Source organism: Tribolium madens, unplaced genomic scaffold (assembly GCF_015345945.1).
Source record: "Tribolium madens isolate multiple individuals breed KSU strain unplaced genomic scaffold, Tmad_KSU_1.1 Scaffold_1;HRSCAF=32;Tcas5.2_LG8, whole genome shotgun sequence".
NCBI classification, from domain to species: domain Eukaryota; kingdom Metazoa; phylum Arthropoda; class Insecta; order Coleoptera; family Tenebrionidae; genus Tribolium; species Tribolium madens.
The window spans coordinates 10,295,850-10,311,867 of record NW_025400984.1 but is presented as its reverse complement, the minus strand read 5'-3'; the positions used below and the strand labels follow the sequence as shown (position 1 = coordinate 10,311,867).

Sequence of the window (16,018 nt, the reverse complement as noted above, 5' to 3'; positions counted from 1 at the left end):
AATTCAAATAAGATAAGCTTGAACTCCAACTTTTGACCCCTGACCCGATTTTTTGTACTTTTCCCCCAAAAAAACACTAAAGTAAACAAACTTGTTTATCTGAAATATTTCACTCACTTGTGAAAACATTCCAATTACCTTTCTGTTTCAATGATTTTAAAAACGGACACTACATTCTTCAAGATCATAGGTCGCTTTAAAGATAAAACTAATCGCTCGTGTTGTAACTTTTATTTATAAATCAAATAACTTCAGTGTTGATGTAAAGTTTGTGATGCAAAAATGATCGAGTTTTTGGCCACTTTTGGGTTGTTTTATGTGACGGTGGCGCTACTACCTTTGCTCGGATTAAGCTATTTTGGTATGTGCAATATTTAACAACACAAACAAGTCATTTAAATCGTTTTATTACAAAAAACAAAATTATCAATTATATGAGATAGGCAACACAATTAACACGTTGTAATATTGGTTGCCTACATTTAAAAAAATTTCTAACGTTTTTTAGTTCTAAACTTCAGTCACAAGCTTTGGATCTTCACAATTTCAATCCTCCACCCCAATGTCGAGTTTCTTCGCACTATAACAGTCCGCACCCTGCTTGACACTCACCGCAACCAAGGAATAATCTCAGTTTTGCTCTGTGTCAAAGGTCAAGCCCAACCTGGAGCCATCCGAAGACACCTCCAGGTATAAACCGCCCCCTTTTTGGCTCCTCTTCTAATTACTTGCACAGGAAGTGGTGCGAAGACGCGACAAATCGGGTAATTTATCATTCCCGCGTCTACGCCACTGTCTCGTCACCAGGTGCGGAACGTACGCTTGGGAGCGGGGCAAATTCGACTTGGACCAAAACATCACAGTGGCCCCTTTGAGTTACAAGGGACGAGCCGTCACTGAATACAACATCCAGGATTACGTGAGCGAAATCGTGTCGAAATACCTGCCACAGGGGATTCCCCCTTGGCAGATCATTATTATCCCCTCGTCCGAGGACCAACATTACATTTTGTTAAAGTTGCATCACGTTTTGTTAAACGAGGGGTTGAATATCGGTGATTTGTTACCACTAATTCCCCCAACGAAACAAAATTTAGGGTAATTGACTACTACCAACTGCGCGGGTGATTCAAATTGAGTTTTAGGGTTTTCGTTACGAAAAGTCCCCTAGTTGAGGTGTTGCCCAGACTGGAGGCAATCCCCAAATTGAAGCAACGACTAGGGGAGGAAATCGCCAACTCGTGGAACGAATTTATTTCAAATTATGACCCACTTGAATGTACCCAATTGCTTAAAACGACACCAGGGTTTTTTGAATTTCAGGCAATCACGTTGGTAGCACTGGTCTCAACTGTCAAAGAGTGTCGGAGAGGTTTTCGAGTCATACGGAGTGACGTTTTATCACGATGTAAATTTATCATTTTGACGTTTAAACGCGAATGCAAGAAACGTAAAGTGACATTTAAAAATGTCCTAAAGTCGGTTTTAGTGACTTTAGATCCGAGGAATCTTGTCAAATTATGTGTCAAATATGTCGCCATTTTGGTAACATGGCCGTTGCGTCTCCATTTTGTTTTCTATCGCGAATTTGTGGCTTTGTATAATTGTCTCGTTGTGGGTTACTGTAGTTACAACAATACCATTGTTGGTACTTTGTACACTTATGTACCATTGGTGTACCAATGTTTGAGGGAGGTGTCCCAGTATGTTGGTATTGTGGTTAAAGCTCCACGTACCATAATTGAGGATATCCTCCTCCAGAAGGAATCCTTCCAGACTATAACTCTCTGTGGGCGAAAATCAGTCGCATGGTCCGATTCTGTCAAAATTGACCTTTTGAGGTCAATCTCCAAAGCGACAGGAGTGTCCGAAATTGAGGTCCTCCTAGCTGCAATCTCCTCCTGTCTGTCAAAATATTTCCTCCAAACCAAGCACCTAATCCCTGATTCCCTCCCAATTTCCCTCAGGAACATCAACTCGAACTACATTTTCGGGACTGGCCCCAATTTGAGGCCCGAGGATTCAGTCAGCGGCATTTTATGCCTCAATTTACCGATCCTTGACCCCGAGAAACAAACCTCAACATTGGAGAATCTCCTCGAAGTTAAAAATAATTTCCGTACAAGTTTAGAAAAACAAGGATTATCACACTTGTTGAGTTTGTGTCAAACAAAATTCGGTTTTTTGACCAAAATCCTTCCTTTATCACTACTTTCAGTGTATTTGCGCTACTTGTCGCGAAAATACGCCGTTTCGGTGACCGAATTGACCAGTCGCTACCCCAACGTGAGTCAGAAAACACTCTGGGGACAGGAAGTCACCTCGGTGATTTACTGGCGCCCTCCACAGGCCAATTCCAGTTAGGGATTTTGTTTTGGCACAGTTGCAATTTAGTAATTTTGCTTTTCTAGGCGTGTCACTCTGTCTGAATGAATACGCCGATCATGTCCGATTGGGGGTTATGTGTGACTCACAACTCGCCCCCCACCACCCATTAATGGCACGAGGCTTCACCGAACACGTCTACGAACTCGCACGAGCGGTCGCCGTACTACCAACACAATAAAAGTCTCCACGAAATTGTGTTTTATTTTCACCTGGAGTTTGTCCCCAGTTCTAGGGATTTTTTAATTTTAGTTACAAGCGTAGTCGTTTAGGGACTTTTGGCGCTACAATCAGGGACACCGCGTGAGTGTGCCAGTCGCACGCCAGCATTCTGGGGGAAAAGTAGTGCCAACTCGTGTGAAACTACAAACTAGTTTGAACCGGATTTTTGTGAAAGAGTTTTGTGTGAGAAAGTGTGATAAAAGGTTGGCTTTTTTGAGTGATAAGAGGTCAAGTACGCCACTGGAACGCGGTGGTGTGGGTCAAGGTTATGCACCTGTTTTTGTGAAATAAAAATGTAAAAAAACGAGATAAAAATAGAAAAGTTGGCTCAATGACAAGTATAAAGCAGTATAATCGAGTTTTAGGTGAAAAAACTGCTTGTTTGCCCTCTTTTTCACTTTTTTGAATAAATCAACTTGGCTAAGTAAACAAAAGCTAGTTGGGGAGTGAATCAGCTGACTGTGCTAAATGACCGAAATCCAGCTTTTGCGAATATTTTACGAATGTTAAATTGAAAATTTTACGTAAAATAGATAAAATGAAAAGTTTGACCTTGAACGTTAATTGTTTTCCCTGATAACGAAAGAAAATCAATGAAATGTTATGTATGACAGTTGCTAACAAATTGAGTAAAAAATTCCGTTGCTACGCAACGTTGACACACTTTTATTACCAACTAGCATAAATTTCCCTAATAAAAAAATTAATTTTTTTTCGGTTCGTTGACATTTCGCGTGACATTTTACAATAAACAAATGCATAACAATTAAAAACAATAATACACAGCCTACTTAATCTCAGTTAACAAGTCATAATAATTAAGCCAATTACAAGATAGAAAGTATTATTGGCATCTGCCGCTTCAATCCGGATCATTTTTACGTCACTGAATCAATAATTCGACGAAAATCTCGCGAAGAAAATTTATTTTTTCCCTAAAACCGGCTTGAACCGCAAAAATCGAGCATGCTTTGACCGTGGCCGTCTAGATAAAATCTATTTCAGATGCTTCGATGGTAGAGCAACTCAAACCGCAGACTGAGTTGAGTAAAGACCCCCGTTTGAGGCTAGATGACGACCGATACGGTGATTCCCCTGGACGAGGTCAGCGAGGCCTCGACCTTGACCGGGAAACCCCCGAAACCGAAGATACCCGACGGCGGATGGGGCTGGATGGTCGTGCTCTCGTCCCTCGTCATATCCCTGATCCAGGACGGGATAAGCTTCTCCTTCGGGATCCTCTACACGGAGTTTGTGGAGGAGTTTGAGGCCTCCAAGAGTACCACTTCCTGGATCGGGAGCCTTTTCCTCTCAGTGCCTTTGATGACCGGCCCGATCATGAGTGCCTTGGTTGACAAGTATGGCTGTCGGGCGATGACGATCGTAGGCGGCTTGGTCTCGGCCACTGGATTCCTTTTGAGTTATTTCGCGACAAATGTCATTGCGATGTATTTGACATTTGGTGTCATTTCGGGAATGGGGTTAGGTTTGACGTATATTACAGCAGTGGTGTCAATCGCATTCTGGTTTGATAAAAAACGGAACCTTGCGGTGGGACTAGGGGCATGTGGTACCGGGATTGGTACTTTTGTCTACGCTCCGTTTACCACCCTGTTGATTTTCGAATATGGCTGGCGTTGGACTGTCATTCTACTCGCCGGGACTTTACTCAACATGTGCGTATGTGGCGCCCTCATGCGTGATCCCGATTGGATAATCGAGCAAAACAAACAACTATCGAGCAAATCAAGCTCACTATCGAATATTTCGCAAGAATCGAAAACAATCGAGCTTGAAGAAATTCGCGAATTGTTGAAAAATGGCAAAGATGCGGAATATATCCTCCAGACATTGGCGACTTCGATCCATCGCGAGGATAAAGGACAAAAAATTGAACATCACCAGTCGGTACTCAACCTACCGACTTTCATACGTCAAAACGAAAAAGTTGGTAGCACTGTGTGAAACTTGGTAAAATTGATGACACTAAACTCCCCATTAGGTACCAGCCGAAGTCCTAGAACAGTTGCAAGAAAACAAAAAACTCTACCGTGTCATCGTGGAGAATTACCCGAGTTTGCTCCATTGTCGCAGTACTTCGGAAAAAGGCTTGAATAAAATGGAGGGGGCTATAACCCGCATCTCACTCAAAGTGAAAAAAAGCGACCGGAAGGCTGTAACGCATCAGGTGGGCGTTTTAGTGTAAGCCACGCCCTCGTGACTCCTCCCATGTTTCAGTTTTCCCTCCCCGAGAGTCCTGCGATTGTTGAGAAGAAAGCGAAAAAGACGGACACGCCATGGCTGGTAAAACAATTCAGTACTACCACCACACACCCAAATTATTTTAAAAATATGAGGTTCCCTAGGCACTCGCTTATACACCGCGGCGCCATTTTGAATAAAAATAAGTACAAGTTGAGAGCGTCAAGTTGTCCGAATATATATCGAGTGTCCATGACAACGTTGGTGAAAGACGACGATGAGGTTGGTAACACTGTCACACTTTTCCCCCCCATCTGTCATTTACTTTTTCAGCCATGGTATTCGGGTCTTGTCAAATTCGTTAATCTTTTCGACGAGTTTCACTTTCTTTTAATGTCTGTCTCTACTGTCATTCTTTTTGCTTGGTTTATGACACCTTATTTCTACTTAGTCGACCATATGAAAGACTCGGGATACACCAAAGACGAAGCCTCCTACGTTTTATCGACGATAGGCGTGGCTAATACCATCGGAATGGTGATTGGTCCACCCCAACCACGCCTTTTTCACTCCAACCAATCGTGATTTCAGGTGGTGCTCGGCTGGGCCGGCGACCAATCATGGACCAACGTCACGAAAACGTACGGTATTTGTCTTATACTATGCGGGGCATGTTGCTCCGCCCTCTATTTCTACACTGAGAATTATATTATGGTGCATATTTTGGGCGCCCTCTATGGCATTTTTCTCGCTAGTAGTTTTTCGTTTACGCCAGTTCTGTTGGTAGAACTGTTACCGTTAGAGACGTTCACTAAAGCCTACGGATTGCAATTGATGTGTCAAGGGATTGGTCACTTGGGGGGTCCACCGTTTGCCGGTAAGTAACACCAACTGTGGGAAAATTGATGTGAAAATGACCGGTTGGTAGCACTGCTTGCCGATATTACCCGAAGTTGGAGCTATGCGTTTTATTTGAGTGGAGTTATGATCGTCATTTCGGGGATTTTGATTCTGGTCATTCCCTATACGGAAAATCGGAAAATTTTTGGGCGTGGCCTAGTCGAGAAGGAGTTAGCCAATGAGAGAGCGTGATCATGATATTTAAGCCTACTTAAACTGAGTACTTAATTTAATAGTATTGTCGTTAATAAAGTCAAAGTTGACAGTTTTGTGACATGTTGTGTTTTGTGCCCCTCCTTGTGTTCCTGGCTCCGCCTTGTAGCCCCTCTCCTGTGGTCTACGTCATCAACAATGGCGGTTTTTACCCCCCTGCTCATATCACAAGTGGAATTATAGCCTCCGAAAACTATATAATAACCCCCAACTACCCCTTAGCCCACGTGGTAGTCCCCCACGTGTGTGTCCTACCGGCTACCAACCTCCTCAAAGTTACCAAAACTCACGTCCGAAACTTCTGCAAAAACATCAAAAAAGTCATTTCACTATACGAAATATCCCTACTGGAGCTAACCCAACCCCTCATTTTCACTTATAAAGTCAACGTGGCCGCGATACCTGCAGTGAAGACCCTCGACAGCCCCCTAGACTGTCATTTGGTGGTGAACAAAAGAAAGAGCAATGTTGTGGTCTCACACGGTTTGTTACCAGTAAAATGGTCAAACTCAAGCGTTAAAATCGATAATGGTCCCGATTTTTGCGGCGTCGACACTGGTTTACCACTTTATTGCCAAGATGCAGTTGTGGGGGTTATGGTGTTAACACAAGTCAAAGACTTGTGTTGCCCCACTTTGTGTTTACCGCTCGAGGAAGTGAGGATTCTTGGACTACATGGGGCGCAAATGCAGGACTTGTTACGGGAAAAAATCGGTATTTTTGATCAAAGTTAGGTTATGTTCAAGTGTCATTCGTTACGAAAATTCGCAAATAAAACCCCTATTGTTGTCTGATTTGAGTAAAAACACGGAATAAATGTATAATTTATTGATTTTATTGGTGATACGGAAAGTGGGGTTATGTCACTTGAGTTACAGATTTCTTACTTACCGACTACGGGTAAAATAGTGCCGAATTTGGTACTTATTGAGCGCTAATTCATTCAAAAGTTTTATTGAACACTAAATAAGAACGTTTTGGGTGTGTGTTCCCCTGCTGTATTATTATTTGAATTTATTTTGTCAAATCAAATTTAAAGATGTCGTACTTACCGGCTGGGTACAATGGCGTCGGCATAAAAGACGGGTTTTTGCTATTTGAATAGTTTTATTGATTTACTCTACCGATATTAATACAGTAAAGATATTAAAAACTATGAAACAACGACTGGCCCCAAATTAAAACAGCTTAGATTTATTAGAACGTTCTTTAACGTGGGACCCCATCGTATTGGAGATTTCCTACTTATAAGAGTAGCTAAAGGCATGAATTTATTGACGGGGACACTAAATATATTGAAATTAAGGTACACTCTAATCAAAACTAATGAGAATCCATACTGAAAAGGTAACTCAAGTCGAAATACTGTCGATTAGTATTTGAAATGTTGTACTATGAGGAAAAATAAATAGGGAAAATACTCGTAATTGTCGAAAACAACTCGTACTTCGAATCACAGCTATGCTTATAATTCAGATGGGCACGGACATTTCGGACCCGTTGCGTGAGGGGCTCCGCCCCGCGTCCGAAACCTCCCTTGCACCCACCGAACAACAAACTTGAAAAAATAACAATTGAATGGTGCATGATTGTATATCAGTGTCTGGTCTAACACAGCCTAAATATATACAAGAAGTAATAACATTCCCCTACGATTTTGAACCTGAGATTCGGAAAACTCTACAGAATAATTAATTGAACTTTCGACTCGTCTAAAATCGCATGCACAAAAACCGACATCAAAAAAACTTAAGTTCACTTGTGATTATTAAATGTGACTAGCGCCACCAGTGGCCGGCTTCTGAACCGTTTTTGACAGACACGCCGCGATAATATTCTGAAATTTCGCCTCTTCAAACTCTTCGTTACGTTGCATGAAACGTTTGTAACGTCTCACGAAAGGCATGATGATCAAAAGTAGCCCCGAGAGGGCTATAAACAGCCCCGCTAAATAAAACGACAAGTTGTAATTATCCGTTTGGTCGTAGAGCCAACCTGAAAGGGTGATAATCATCACGTGAGCACACTAGTGGGCGGAGCTTACCTCCAAGAGGCGGACCGATGAGATTAGCCACGCCTTGAACCAGCAGTAGCAAACCGTAAGCGTTGGTAAAGCGATCCAAAGTGATCAATTCGACGAGAATTATACACGTGAGTGAGTAATTCGCTGCTATGAAAAACCCAAAGGCACCGGAAATGACACACAGGGACCAGTAACTGTCAATGAGGGGCACAATTGCTGTCACGGCCCCACACAGCCCCATACAAATGGCGTAGATGATGTTGGCGTTGGCCCATGACCGGTCTCCGGCCCAACCCAGGATCACCTTCAAGGAAAAAAAAACTAACCTTAATTTTTTGCACCCTATAACAGTGTGAAATTTCACCAGATCTGGCAAGAAATTACCAACTTTTAGGACAATTACGTTTTTCTTAAGGTTGGTTATCCCTTGTTGTTGACGGATGACTTAACCTAAATTTTGACACTGGTAAACCTAACCAAATTTAATTTATGGCAACTTATTTACGAATATCCCTAAATCCTAGGGAGTAATTTCTTGTTGGCACAACAATAGTTTAATGAATTGGTGAAAACTTAAAAAAAATTCTAATTTGTGATGATTTTTTTAGCATTTTGCACGTTTTTTTTGGCTATGCAGAAACTCAAATGCTAAATTTTCTCAAAAGAAGTTGAAAAATCGAGAGATAGTTTTGCTTTTCTAAATATTTCACTCAACAAGGTAAAAAAATCGCTAAAATGGGTCAAAAAGTACATTATTTTGTCAATTTCTGTGCGTTTTAGTATGTTTTTAGCCAGAAACAGAACTATTTTGCTGAATTTCGTTAAAAACAAACCGAAAATTTATCAAATTAGGCCAAAACTAGTGTTTTTAGAGTGTTTCAGCACGTTTTTCTGATTTTTGAGCAAAATTAATAAAAAAAAAAACTAAAAATTGGTCACAAATAGTGTTATTTATAACTTTCTCAAGCATGTTTTTATAAAGCCTCATTTTTTTGCAATATTTTACTAAAAGAGATCAAAAAATTAGCAAATTCATTCCAAAATTATATTATTTTTCTCTTTCTTGAGAGTTTCAACACGTTTTTCGGCCAGAAACGCAATTATTTCGCAAAAATTCTTTAAGAACAAACAGAAAATTTACTAAAAATAAAATGAAAACAATTTTTTTGAAAATTTTTTCTATAATTGGTTCTAAAACTAACAATCTATTTTGCAAGAACTTGTCAAAACACGCGTAAAAATCAGAAAAACAAATCAAAATTCATGATATTTTCTTTGTTTCACTTAATTTAACTAGTTTTTCATTAAAAAGTAATCAAAAACAAGCAGAAAAATCGGAAAATTTGATACAAAATTACTGTTTTTAAACTTGTAAACATGTTTTCCAAGTAAAATCTTACGTTTTTTGTGAGATTTTTCTAAAACAAGCCAAAAAATTACCATTAAATAAAAAAATCAAATAGTTTTTGCCTTTTTCGAGTGTTTTAGCACATTTTTCAGCTGAAATTTTTTCAAATTAGGTAAATAATATTATTTTTCCAGTGACTAAGAGCGTTTTTAAGATAAAAACAAATTTTAACAACAAATTTTTCTAAAATTGTCTGAAAAATTACCAAATTAGATCGTTATTTCATTATTTTAGCTGGTTTCGCTCGATTTAGTTCGTTTTTGAACCAGAGACTCATTTATTTTGCAGGATATTGTCAAAACTTGCTTAAACACAAATCTAAAGTTATGTTATTTCGTTTGTTTCATTCGATTTAGCTCTTTTTGAGTGAAATTTAAAAAAAAAAATAGGACGAAAAATACAAAATATGGTCGAAAATGGTGTTAATTGCAAGATTTTGCTAAAACAAAACAAAAAACATCAAATTAAGTCATTATTTTTGCCTTTATCAAGTGTTTTAGCATGTTTTTCAAGTAAAAACGAAATATCGGGTGACTGTAAATGATTTGGTGTCAAATTTAAAATTTAATTTGGCAACCTTGACTGTCAAATTCAAACGTCAAATTTTTATAGGCAATTGTCATGCATTTGCGACGGGCCACTGCTGATTTAGCCGTCACCTGAAACATTCTGATATAACAAATTTAGGATTACCACTATTTCAGTGTTGCCAATACACCCGGTATTTCAGAAAATTTAATTAAAACGTAAATCGTCGATAGTATTAAAAAGATTTAAAATGGTGTACATCTGGTAACTTTTTGGCTCAAATCTGGTGAATTTAATTGTTTTGAGCTGGCAATTGCACCCTAACCTAACTTTTCGCTCACCTCGCCCAACATGTTGATAATCCCAATAATGGAGATGAGTAGTGAAGCATCCTCCTCCGAATAGCCCAAACTCCTCGCATGATCCGTTAAATACACATAGGGCACATCATACCACGTGTACAAACAAAAATTCGAAATGGCAAAAAGTAGGTATTTCACATCGGCGAAATGCGAAAAATCGAACATATCGACGAGTAAATCCCAGAAATCCCACAATCCGGCATACCACTGTGATTTTTCTTTCGCAATGGTGGTCATACTGTTTCGGTAAATGTCGGGACACGAACTTGCCCGAAGTCGATACCGATTGATATTCAACATGGCGCCACGGTACGTCACCGATAACCTATGCACTCTTAGATCTTTCAAAAATGCTGTTGGTAGTTTACGATTAGGGTTTCGTGGTGGTGAGATTTGGTTGCGTTTCAGCCACCATAAATAAGCTGGGTCCTGATTGGTGGTTGCAGGTTGTGGTGGCAATTGTTTCAAGTAGGCCTCGTTAAGGCGTCCCGAATCACTGAAACTCCGTGAAGGTGTCAACAAGTTCGGGTAATTGGCCAATAAAACATTGTAAACGTTCTTGTGTTGTGATAACAATTCGATTACTTCAATGGGGACTTTTTCGCCGTTTCTGACATAGGTTGGTAGATTGACAAGTGACGATGACAGTCGATCTGTCATATCGAGACATTCCGGTGTTTCCCCGATTGGTTGAAGGCCACTAGCCGTATTTGTGCTATTACTAACTGAGAATGAGTCAGCTGAGGAGCCTTTCTTACGTTTCAAATTTCGGTTTCTTTTCCTTTCTTTTGCTAGATTTTTGAGTTTTTTTGACGTCCATGGTAAGTCACGCATGACAGCACCACAAACGGCTAGATTGAGAAATAAACCGGCAAGAATCAAGGTTGTGCCTCTCCAACCGTACTCATTTAGTAAAAACTGAATAAACGGTGCAAAAATAAAAGTCCCTATACCACTCCCACACACAGCCAACCCAGTCGCGAACGATCTCTTCTTATCAAAATAGTAGGCGACGATAACCACCGACGCTACGTAGCAAAGACTCAAACCAAAACCGGCCAAAATCCCGAAGGTAATACAGAGAACTGTCATACTATTCGCCCTTGAACTGATAATAAACCCGGTTGAGGCTAAAACCGAACCGAAAATGGTAACTTTGCGACAGCCATACCGATCGGTTAGAAAACTCGCTATGGGCCCCGAAAGTAACGGCATCGCCATGAATAAACTCCCAATCCAGGCGGTGGTTCCCCGATTTTGGCCAAAATACTTCAAGAATTCGACGAAGATGACGCCGAAACTGAAGGTGATCCCATCGGCGATGAGATTGACCACGAAGGAGGCGACTACCACCACCCAGCCCCAGCCCCCATCCGGGGGCGTCGCCTCGCTGAGATCGAGACTCGAACTGGAACTCGAAGAGAGACTAGTGGTGCTGGTTTGGGGCTTGTCGAATTGGACACAACGCAATGGGGGCTTGTCGTCCTCCATGAGGGGCAAATGCTCACCACCGTTCACTTTAATATCACTATGTGAGGTTAAATTCACTTTCGGGGGTGTGTCCATGGCGTTGTCGGCCATTCTTGTAAGTCTCGACTGAATTGCCGCCGAAATTTAGACAAACGGTGGGCGTGGCCCATACGGAGGAGGGGCGGACTATGCCGGATGATGATTGGTGCACGCTGACGTGCCATGCGGCCACGGAGGTTGGAGGTTGATCTGAAACACCAATCAAATTATCACTACCTAAAACACCCACTTCTTACTTTGCTAAATCGACACATGAGTGAATCCCCGGACCAGCTTGTATATGTATATGCGTTTTTTCACACGATTTTGATAAAATACTCTGTTTTATCACTCGACTTGAGGTCAAAGACACTACATTCGACGTAATTCTGACACAAAACACGATAATTAAGTAATTCGACTAATTACAATTATTACTGTAACCTACGTGCAACACCACAATGTCAAATAACTTGGCAAACTGACTTTGCGGTTAATTTTATTTTTACGATCAAACATTTTACGTCAATTTTGCATCCTAAATCTTATAAATAGCGCGGGGAAACGTCAGAAAATGACACTTTTCAACTATTTGTCGGTAATTAAGCAATAGGAGGCCTTGAAATCAACAATTAAGGAAAATCAAGGAGGCCCTCATGAGTTTTATGTTAATGCAATTGTTTTTTTTTAACAGCCAACGTAAACTTTGTGGCAATAAAGCAAGAATTGACAATAGTTAAAGTAAAATCAAGCAGGCTTATATCAATTCACTTGTTTTTCTCCACAGGCAACCGAGATGGAAAAGTTTGCACCAGATTGATTTTTGCGTCAAAATAAACAAAAGTGTTTTTTTATGATGATGTGATAAACACGGAAACGTCAGAAAATGACATTTTTCAACTATTTGTCGGTAATTAATTAAGCAATAGGAGGCCTTGGAATCAACAATTTAGGAAAATCAAGGAGGCCCTCATGAGTTTTATATCAATGCACTTGTTTTTCTCACAGCCAACCGAGATGGAAAAGTTTGCACCAGATTGATTTTTCGTCAAAATAAACGAAAGTATTTTTCTATGATGATGTGATAAACACATTTTTCCGTAATTAAGCAATAGGAGGCCGTGTAATCAAGTAAAATCAAGGAGGCTTTTGTTAGTTTTATGCCAATGCACTTGTTTTTTTTCACAGCCAACAGAGACGGAAATGTGCAGAAACGTCAATAAGTCACATTTGAACAATTTAACAGTAGGTAATTAAAGCAATCAATAGAAGGCCTTGAAATCACGAATTGACAATAATTAAGTAAAATCAAGCAAGCCCTTATGTAGTTTATGTCAATGCACTTGTTATTTTCACAGCCAACCGAGACGGAAAAGTTTGATTGATTGATTTTTGTGTAAAAATAAACGAAAGTGTTTTTTCTAGGAGTGATAAACACGGAAATGTCAGAAAATAAAATTTTTGAACAATTTGTCGGTAATTAAGTAATAGGAGGCCTTGAAATCATGTAAAATCAAGCAAGCTGTTGTAAGTTTATGTCAATGCACTTGTTATTTTCACAGCCAACGGAGACGGAAAAGTGCAGAAACGTCAGTAAGTGACATATGTACAATTTAACGGTAGATAATTAAAGCAATAGGAGGCCTTGAAATCACGAATTGACAATAATTAAGTAAAATCAAGCAGGCTCTTATGAGGTTTATGTCAATGCACTTGTTATTTTCACAGCCAACCGAGACGGAAAAGTTTGACTGATTTTTGGGTAAAAATAAACGAAAGTCTTTTTCGAGGAGTGATAAACACTAGAATGTCAGAAAATATAATTTTTGAACAGAAATCATGTAAAATCAAGCAGGCTGTTGTAAGTTTGTGTCAATGTACTTGTTTTTTTCACAGCCAACGGAGACGGAAGTGTGATTTTGCGTAAAAATAAACGAAAGTGTTTCTCTGGCGTCGCCAACGATGATTTTATAATAAAAATCAGTGACATAGAAAAGTCACGTCTGAGATTGATTCGTCCAATGTATATTTCGCGACTTGACCCGCAATCTAATCGGTTAATTACCTTCTTATCTATTTCATTGGAAACGTGAAACAAAAGATTAAGAAATAGATCGCGTCGACTGTGCAAGAAAGAAATTCATTTGTTTTGCAATCACAGCCACCGGGATTTTGCTGCAATGTCAAGGAAATCGGGTCAAATCGATTTTCGCTTCAAAAACGACGTCAATTGTGAGCCATTGTTGTAAATAAGTACACAAAAGACTTATTAATTTACTAACCGCCAACTGAAAATCGTCCAACATCATGTAGCCGCCTCCGATAACCGCCGCCAGTGGCATCAAACGGGTAAAAAACACAACACAAAAAACGGGAGAAAAAGTCACTTTTTACTGAGGTTAAACACGGACATGTGTCCTCTGATACGCGAGACTGGGGCCACTTCAAATACTCTTTTGTGTTATCATTTACGGAGGCAGTGGCGTAGAAGAGGGGGCAAAGTGTTATCATTGGTGGCTTAGTCACAGATTACTGAGATTGAAACCGAAAATTTGAACTTAATGAGACACAGCCATCTTCCTTGAATGATAACAAAAAAAAAAAACATTAAAATCGAATTATTTCCTTAAACGTCGCTGATAAGAAGACCCAAATCTCTTATCTCCTCTTCAAACAATCGTGGATTGTGTTATGTCACAAGTGAAGATCGAGTGGGCTTAGACTATTGTAACTATGGCAATGACGATTTCTAGGGTGTTTTATTGTAATTATGACATTTAGTGGGTTTTTTGATGTCAGTGGTGCCACTACAATAGATAAACAGGTGTAACTTCCGCAGCGTTGCCCTTGAAAGTCCGAATCGATAGTCGTCCGGGAAATTCCACCCCTGTGTTTGCGAGAATAGGGGAGGAGGGCACGCAACCGTGTCACGTGAACTTGGAAAAATCAAACAAAAATTGCAAAAAAAAATTTATTCACTGTTTGAATTGTTACTAGATTCGTCGGTGGAGGTCTCTTGGTGATTTTCATCGCCGTTGAGTTGGCCCTCTTGCATTTTCTTGTACTCAGCATACGTGATTTTCTTCGGCATGATGTCTTGCAAAAATTCGTATTTCTCGTCCCGATTGACAACTTCAGCTAAATGTTTATAATCGAGTTTTTTCCCTGTTGATAATTTAAAGCCCTCCTGGGCCAACATTTTAATAAATAGTTCGGCGGCTTTCGCCATCATTAACGACGACTCCCGACTGATATTCTCCGCATCGGAGGAGCTCTTCATTATGGTGTTGATCCGGACGATGGGTAAGGCCCCCCACGGCTTGGACGACATGGCGCTGAAATGACGTCACAAAATGGCCGTCAACTGTCAATCATAGTCACGTGACATTGACCCCTCGGAAAAAATCCGCGTACGCCACTGCCTCGTCCCAAAATATTTCGCCCGGCCTACTTTACGTACAAATAAACAGTGGAAAACTCACCAAAAATCGACGATTCCCCCGAAAACGATGCTAAAAAACGGCAACCATCCCAACTCGCTCCAAAATCGGTTTTTTTTCACAGGATTGGATCGAGACGGCCGGGTGAAAATGACAGCAACACTACACACTAGATCGAAATATAACTCGCAGTTTTTTCCCGATATAAAGTACCGTTTGCTCGGTTTATTGATTGGATTTGTTGCAAAAAATTCGTATTCGACGATGGGGTAACAAAGCGTGAGGATAATCGACGCGATTCGAGAAAACTGCACAAGACGTCACTCGACAAAACACGCGGTGGTGGGGGGTGGACAGAGGCAACCAAAATGTTGACAAGTGACGTCATGTAAATTATTTAAAACATTTTAAAAACTTTGAGGTATGTGGAGTAGAGGCGGCTGGGAAAATAACTGCTATAATTGACAAATGACAGGTTGTGGTGACTTGATTATGATTATGGCTGAAAGACTGATTTGTTACCTGTTGCTACAACAAGTCGACGAGTAACAATTTTTGAATATTTTATTAAAGAAGACAAATTTCTATTATTGATTCAAAAACAACTGTCACTAATGTTATTTTATGGAACGCACCCTAAGTTTTGTGCAAAAACTTGACCAAATAATTAATACAATATGACACTTAATTGAATTATTCTTAATAAAGCTTTAAACAAATGTTTAATTACATGATATTATTAACAAAAAAGGTCAACTGTCACTTTATTATTTTATGGAACGTACCCTAAGATTTTTGCAAAAATTTGGCAAAAATCGGGTCAAAT

At 39.9% G+C, this 16,018-nt stretch overlaps 4 protein-coding genes across 6 annotated transcripts; 2 read left to right on the top strand and 2 right to left on the bottom strand.

Moving 5' to 3' along the window:
- Positions 1–210: 210 nt before the first annotated feature.
- Positions 211–2,573, top strand: LOC123016146. The gene is made up of 5 exons (XM_044416362.1): positions 211–361; positions 509–690; positions 737–1,098; positions 1,146–2,359; positions 2,412–2,573. Exons 1-5 carry the CDS (start codon positions 283–285, stop codon positions 2,564–2,566), a joined length of 1,992 nt encoding a protein of 663 aa, XP_044272297.1. The 5' UTR covers positions 211–282; the 3' UTR covers positions 2,567–2,573.
- Positions 2,574–2,685: 112 nt separating this feature from the next.
- LOC123016147 (monocarboxylate transporter 13-like) lies at positions 2,686–5,983 on the top strand. The gene is made up of 7 exons (XM_044416363.1): positions 2,686–2,810; positions 3,613–4,554; positions 4,610–4,795; positions 4,846–5,091; positions 5,143–5,346; positions 5,401–5,686; positions 5,738–5,983. The coding sequence occupies exons 2-7, from the start codon at positions 3,679–3,681 to the stop codon at positions 5,899–5,901; spliced, it is 1,962 nt and encodes a 653-aa protein (XP_044272298.1). The 5' UTR covers positions 2,686–2,810; positions 3,613–3,678; the 3' UTR covers positions 5,902–5,983.
- A 1,035-nt stretch (positions 5,984–7,018) lies between these two features.
- LOC123016366 (monocarboxylate transporter 12-like) lies at positions 7,019–15,874 on the bottom strand. 3 transcript variants are annotated; one of them, XM_044416719.1, is made up of 4 exons: positions 15,235–15,874; positions 10,223–11,962; positions 7,967–8,249; positions 7,019–7,917 (listed from the first exon to the last, which is right to left on the bottom strand). In XM_044416719.1, exons 2-4 carry the CDS (start codon positions 11,822–11,824, stop codon positions 7,691–7,693), a joined length of 2,112 nt encoding a protein of 703 aa, XP_044272654.1. In that variant the 5' UTR covers positions 11,825–11,962; positions 15,235–15,874; the 3' UTR covers positions 7,019–7,690. The 3 variants fall into 3 exon arrangements, with proteins under 3 accessions (XP_044272654.1, XP_044272655.1, XP_044272656.1); XM_044416720.1 differs by lacking the exon at positions 15,235–15,874 and adding an exon at positions 14,035–14,693; XM_044416721.1 differs by lacking the exon at positions 15,235–15,874 and adding an exon at positions 12,010–12,278.
- Positions 14,724–15,083, bottom strand: LOC123004145 (chromatin accessibility complex protein 1). The gene has a single exon (XM_044397261.1). The coding sequence runs from the start codon at positions 15,081–15,083 to the stop codon at positions 14,724–14,726; it is 360 nt and encodes a 119-aa protein (XP_044253196.1).
- Positions 15,875–16,018: the final 144 nt, after the last annotated feature.

Bases quoted from the DNA above. Each gene is read 5' to 3' on its own strand.
- LOC123016146 (XM_044416362.1), top strand. From the start codon at position 283: ATGATCGAGTTTTTGGCCACTTTTGGGTTGTTTTATGTGACGGTGGCG. The intron at 362-508 runs GTATGTGCAATA...AACGTTTTTTAG, and splicing joins GCTCGGATTAAGCTATTTTG to TTCTAAACTTCAGTCACAAG. The intron at 691-736 runs GTATAAACCGCC...TTACTTGCACAG, and splicing joins CCATCCGAAGACACCTCCAG to GAAGTGGTGCGAAGACGCGA.
- LOC123016147 (XM_044416363.1), top strand. From the start codon at position 3,679: ATGACGACCGATACGGTGATTCCCCTGGACGAGGTCAGCGAGGCCTCG. The intron at 4,555-4,609 runs GTTGGTAGCACT...ACTCCCCATTAG, and splicing joins TCATACGTCAAAACGAAAAA to GTACCAGCCGAAGTCCTAGA. The intron at 5,092-5,142 runs GTTGGTAACACT...TTACTTTTTCAG, and splicing joins TGGTGAAAGACGACGATGAG to CCATGGTATTCGGGTCTTGT.
- LOC123016366 (XM_044416719.1), bottom strand. From the start codon at position 11,824: ATGGCCGACAACGCCATGGACACACCCCCGAAAGTGAATTTAACCTCA. The intron at 8,250-10,222 runs GTGAGCGAAAAG...TTTTCCTTGAAG, and splicing joins TTATCAACATGTTGGGCGAG to GTGATCCTGGGTTGGGCCGG. The intron at 7,918-7,966 runs GTAAGCTCCGCC...TCACCCTTTCAG, and splicing joins CATCGGTCCGCCTCTTGGAG to GTTGGCTCTACGACCAAACG.
- LOC123004145 (XM_044397261.1), bottom strand. From the start codon at position 15,083: ATGTCGTCCAAGCCGTGGGGGGCCTTACCCATCGTCCGGATCAACACC.